General features: G+C 41.2%; 1 protein-coding gene across 1 annotated transcript; it reads left to right on the forward strand.

Moving 5' to 3' along the window:
* The first annotated feature begins 1,604 nt into the window (after positions 1–1,604).
* PRSS35 (protease, serine, 35) lies at positions 1,605–2,834 on the forward strand. Its single transcript, XM_006892124.1, has one exon. It carries the CDS (start codon positions 1,605–1,607, stop codon positions 2,832–2,834), a length of 1,230 nt encoding a protein of 409 aa, XP_006892186.1.
* Positions 2,835–6,279: the final 3,445 nt, after the last annotated feature.

Raw genomic sequence — 6,279 nt, forward strand, 5'->3', positions numbered from 1 at the left:
CAGCATAATGTCCTCCAGGGTCACCCATTTTGAATAATATTGCATGAGTTCCTTGTTTTTCAATGCAGTGTAGTATTCCATTGTGTGAATATATCACAGCTTCTCTATCCATTCGTTTGTTGATGGGCAGTTAGGTTGTTTCCAACTCCTTGCTATTTTGAACAAAGCTGCAAAAAACATGGGTGGCTGGCACTATTTTTTAACACAATAACACCATTCAGTGATGAAGCTCTGATGAATGAGAGTCTGTCTAAGCCATGACCTTGCCAAGTTGTGAAGCTGGAACAATAGACCTTCATAAATTCACAACTAAATTACTATATAGTAAAATTCCAATCACCCACTGCCATTGTGTGAGTACTTATATCTGACCCTTCAGCCGTTTTTGAGAGGCTGTAAACTGTGTAAGAAATTGCCCATCTTTCTCCACTGGAGCACTTGGCAGATTTGAACCACCTGCATTCGGGTTGGCATCACAATTCCTTATTCATTAGGTCCCCAGATCTTGAGAAATTCCAACAAGAAGCAATTCTGTATATTCATTAGTATGGTGGAAACTAGGACAGCTTAAAAAAACAGACAAGTTTCTGCTTGTAAAAAAATATCAAAGCAGGTCATTAGCAGATCGAGCTATTGATAAGCCTTGCAGTTTTAAACATTATTCAGTGATTTATATTGTGCTTTCTACATCAGTTTGGAATGTAAATCCTGGTGCAAGAAAATTCAGCAAGCTCCTGAATTCATTCATTCATTCATTTTCTCATTTTTTCCCCTTTTCTATCTGTATTCATTTATACTCTAGAGTCAAGGAAGTTAGGGGAAAGAGTTCAGGACATGTGCTTCTACTTTATTTCCTGTATCATCTGGAAATAAGGCTCTGTGAAATCCAGGAAGGGACAATGTGTGTTACAGACAACAGTAGTTTGCAATAGATGTTTGTGGACCTAAAGGTAGAGATGGTGAGTGGTAGGAAGAAAAAGGTTTATTGATTTGGGAAGTCTATTGCTACAGTGACTGGGATCATGGGGTGGGTGTGTAGGGGTCAGTGAGACGAGCTTGGGACAGGAAAGGGTTCAGAGCTGCTGTACATAGGGTCGCTATGTGTCACAGGCGACTTGATGGCACATATAACAACAACTACGTCTGAACTTAGCAGATTTGTGTTTGTTGGTTTTTGTTATTTTAAAAGAAAATAAATCTCAGTACAAATCTAAGTGAAGTGAAAATAAAGACTCCTGTTGAATTCTGGTGGCCTAGTGGTAAGAAGCTTCACTGCAATCCCAAAGGCTTATGGCTAGAATCCACCAGCTGCTCGCTGGGAGGGCAGACACCCTTCCCTCTGTGCAATTTGCCTACAGCCTCTGAAAAGCTGCTGGAGGGTAAGCTATGGGTGGGTTTCCATTCGATGGCACACAACAACAACAACATTTGTGATGAAGGTACATTTAGATTTAAGTTGTAAACGAAACAGGTAAACACGAAATTTATGAAATGAAAACAAATGAACATTAAATCAAAGGTAAACATTGTGTTTGTTGTTTAATGCCGTCGAGTAACATAGTAAACTTTATTTTTCTGTTTTTAAGGACAAATAGAAGAACAAAATGAAAAATCCACTATTTTGGTTCATGCTTCTCACCCCAGCCTGGACCCTCATTGATGGAGCAGAAACGGAGCAGGACTTGATGTGGCACTTGAGAAAAATACCCCGGCTTGTCCGTGAAAGGACTTTGCACCTGAGCAACCCTGCCTTTGAGGCTGATGCCAAGATGCTGTTAAACAGAGTGTGTGGCATTGAGTGCCAGAGGGAGCTCCCAGCGCCCAGCCTTTCTGAGCTAGAGGATTCTCTTTCATACGAGACCGTCTTTGAGAATGGCACTCGGACCCTGACCAGAGTGAAAGTTCACGACGTGCTTCTAGAGCCGACTCAAAATCTCACCACCCGAGGAGCAGCTGTGAGGAGGAAGAGACAGGTATACGGCACGGATAGCCGGTTCAGCATCTTGGACAGAAGGTTCTTGACCAGTTTCCCCTTCAGTACCGCTGTCAAGCTCTCCACGGGCTGCAGCGGCATTCTGGTTTCTCCTAACCACGTGCTCACGGCTGCCCACTGCGTCCACAATGGAAAGGACTATGTCAAAGGGAGTAGGAAGCTGCGAGTAGGACTGCTGAGGATGAGAAATAGAGGCGGTGGCAGGAGACGTCGAGGCTCCAGGAGGAGTAGGAGGGACGCCAAAGGTGGCAGCCCTAGAGAAGGCATGGATGAGAACTTGAAGGGGAGAGCCAGGCGTGGAGGGAGGAGGCGAGGTCAGAGGGCGGCGCGCGGGACACCCTCCTTTCAGTGGACCCGGGTCAAGAACACCCACATTCCTAAAGGCTGGACAGGAGGAGGCCGGGGGGATGCTCCCTTAGACTACGACTATGCTCTTCTCGAACTGAAACGTGCTCACAAAAAGAAATACATGGACCTAGGGGTCAGCCCACCTGTCAGGAAGATGCCGGGAGGAATGATCCACTTCTCGGGGTTCGATGACGACCGGCAAGATCAGCTGGTCTATCGGTTTTGCAGTGTTTCGGATGAATCCAATGATCTCTTCTATCAATACTGCGATGCGGAGTCAGGCTCCACGGGCTCGGGCATCTACCTGCGCCTGAAAGAGCCAGAGGGGAAGAACTGGACCCGCAAAGTCATTGCAGTCTATTCAGGCCACCAGTGGGTGGACATCCACGGGGTGCAGAAGGACTACAACGTGGCTGTGCGCATCACGCCCCTCAAGTACGCTCAGATCTGCCTCTGGATCCACGGGAACGACGCCAGCTGCGCTCAGGGCTGACCGCAGGCGGGAGGCAGGCTTTGCGCCACCACGACGTGGCAGCCCTGCTCTGATTAGTGTAGCAGCATCGCCTCTTAGGATCTGAGGAGGGTAGACCTGCACTTGAACTTATCCATGGCAAACTTTTTTTTTAAAAAAACAACCACCCAAAACAACAAAACCCCAAACTACTCAAGTTTTTAAGAAGTGAGATTTTTCACTCATTAAATTTTTTTTTAGGTAAAGGTACTAAAACTAGATGGGGACTACAACACTAAGTATATACTTTTATTTTATACATGGTGCTAAGTTTCATTTGTGGGATATTGTTTATTTCTGTCTTTTAGACCCCCTAGAACACTTCAAAGTGGCACTATAACTAATAGAGGACTTTTCAACTGACTTATTGTTAGAGTCTGACTCTAAGAAGTCTCTATCAGCACGCAGACTGCATCCAAAAGGTGAGGTGTAGCAGGTGGCAGGTAGCGCCAGGACAAGCGTCTAGGTAGTCACAACAACCCCCAGCAGCTTTACTCTCAGTTAAGCTCATGCTTTCAGTATTTATATTGTTTTCTGTTAGATCAGAGGAAACTAATCATTACAATTTTTTTAACAAGTATCAATTAGAAGGAACAAGCAACATTAGAAAATATTTCAGTGCTTGAAGAAAAGACCAACTGAAATGTGCACTATTTGAAACTGGAGAGAAATATTTTGTACTGAGACAATTCTAGTTTGGAAAAAGGGTACCATTTTAATACCTGAAGTTTTTAATTAGTAGTCAAACCTGGGACTTGGCACGTTTTCATAATGAAGGCAGTTCAAAACTCGTAGATGTCCTGAAAAATCGGTTTGTGTTACACATTTCACTGTGCATGAGGGCTTTTTGTATTAAGGACATGGACACTGTGGTCTTTTGAAAAGAGAGTCTTCTGGTCCCTAACCCCCACCTCCTTGACAACCTGCAGCTTTTTAACAGGCCATGGACTTGTTAGGCTAGTTTGAGAGGTTTTCTCCCCTCCCACCTTTTTTAGGAGCTTTCCAGAATAAGGACGTTGGCTGAAAAGACCTTCCTGAGTTTCTTGGGAGGTTCCCCAAGATTTTCTTTTTTTCTTTAATTTAATTTCTTTATTTTTCATTTCAGTGAACATCTACAGAGATTTCGGAATTCCATTCATTCATTGTTGCACCCCTCTCCCCGCCCCCCCCATTTGCTCCTCTCCTTCAAACGCAAAAGAAAAACTCCCTCATTGGTACGTAATCACACACATACATCCCCCAATCCCCAAATATAATCCACTCTGCAACCCTCATTCCATACTCTTACGATAAACATAATGCCCTAAAATATAAAATATTCTCTCCCCCAAAGACTTCAATGCCGTAAACATATTTCACCTAGTTTTTCTTAGTCTTACCCACATCCCGATGTCAGCCTCATTCTACAACAGTGGCACCATATAACAGTTGTCCCTCTGTGACTGAGATACCTCACTCAGCATAATGTCCTCCAGGGTCACCCATTTTGAATAATATTGCATGAGTTCCTTGTTTTTCAATGCAGCATAATATTCCTTTGTGCGAATATACCACAGCTTCTCTACCCACTCGTTTGTTGATGGGCATTTGGGTTGTTTCCAACTCCTTGCTATTGTAAACAAAGCCACACTATCCCCAAGATTTTCTAATAAGCACTTTTAAAATGGCCCTTTCATAAGAGAATATATTTAGCAATATGCTTTGTAATAGAAAGTCCTTGTCATTCTCACTGGGGACCAAGGCTGCACATTCCCTCTGTATATCATGTGATCTAAGCCAAGGGTATCTAGTGACTGCCCTGGGTCAAGACACAGAACAGGCACCCTGGACACATTGCTTAAATGTATGAGTATTTGCTGGTGGAATGTAAAAGGAGATTTGTTCATGGCATTATAATTAAAGTGTTTACTGATTTATAACTGAATGCTCCATAAATTCAGGAATCCAAGCCTGATTTCTGGTCTGCTCTTCCTGGAACTTTCCCTGGTACCGCACTCTCTATGATGATGTACCCAAATCACTGATTCTGCTGGAGCTTAAAGCTATTTTAATTACTATTTTTGAAAAGAATTAGGAGATCTATCCTGCACTATTTTATTAGATTATAATAAAAAACAATTTTGTGAATGCTGTCTGAAATAACTGAAATTCCACACAAGTGCACATTCTTTTATAATGTGAATCTTTTAAAAACTAATAAAAATGTTTTTTAAAAATCAGTAATAATTATTTATGTATCAACACCACCAACATACAGAGAGCTCTGTGGGCCTGGTGGATAGAAAGTTATGCTGCCAAGTCAAAGGTGGGTGATTTTAGTCTGTGGCCCTCAGGCCTGGTTTTAATTGTTTTTGGTCACACATTTTTCTAAGTGGTATAACACTGGTTGGTTCATTTGCTGTACAGAGGTAACCTGTGGTTGCTAAACACTGACACTGATGTGTCAAATGTGATAATGATTACCCATGGTGGACAGTGTTGGGTGGAGCTCCCCTATTAAAACAAGCTTTGGAAGCAGGAGTGGCATCCACTTCCAAAACAGCTTGCCTCTGGAAACTTGGAGAAACAATGAAAATTATACAAGTGTTCAGGTCTTTCTTTCATAGGACTGCTATGAGTCGTCTATGACTCGATGGTGCTTAACTTAACAACAACAACAACATATATAATATATAACTACATAATTTCATAGATCTAGATAACTATAGATCTATAGAATATCCATATATAAGTTATATAGATATTATAATAATTCTACAGATCTATTGAACTAACTTATTACATATATAATTATATATTACATATATATATATGTACATATACATATATATATATTACATATATACATATATAATTTATATAGATATATAGGTATCTATCTACTATCTATCTATCAATCAGCATCATCTATCATCTATCATCTATCATCTATCTATAGTTGTTGTATACCGTCAAGTCAGAACTTACCCATAGCTGACCCTCTGGCGAGTTTTCAGAGGCAGTTAATTGAACGGGAGGAGATTTTCCATCTTTCCCAGTGGAGCAGCTGGTGGATTTGAACCACATGTTTTCAGGATTGCAGCACAGTTTCTTACCACTTGGCCTCCAGAGCTCCCCATATATGCATATAAGAGTATGTGTGTGTATGTGTGTCTACCTATCATATAGAGTTTCTCATTTAGTATTGAAAAATATTAAACGTGTCATTTATAGAAAAAAATTAATTTCAATGAATAGTATTTTATCATTGTGGCTAGTATTTTGTTAAATTTTTTATGGAATTATTGAAACCAAAAATTTTTCAAGATGAATTTAACACCTGTCTCCTACTCACACCTGAGTGGATCTTTTTAAAAAATTTTATTTTATTATTTTTTGTGTGTGTACCATCAAATCGGATCTAACTGGTCCAGGAAGAGGTTGTCCC

This window comes from Elephantulus edwardii, unplaced genomic scaffold, assembly GCF_000299155.1.
Source record: "Elephantulus edwardii isolate Elephantulus edwardi_28Jun2011 unplaced genomic scaffold, EleEdw1.0 scaffold00111, whole genome shotgun sequence".
Classification (NCBI taxonomy): domain Eukaryota; kingdom Metazoa; phylum Chordata; class Mammalia; order Macroscelidea; family Macroscelididae; genus Elephantulus; species Elephantulus edwardii.

Bases quoted from the DNA above. Each gene is read 5' to 3' on its own strand.
- PRSS35 (XM_006892124.1), top strand. From the start codon at position 1,605: ATGAAAAATCCACTATTTTGGTTCATGCTTCTCACCCCAGCCTGGACC.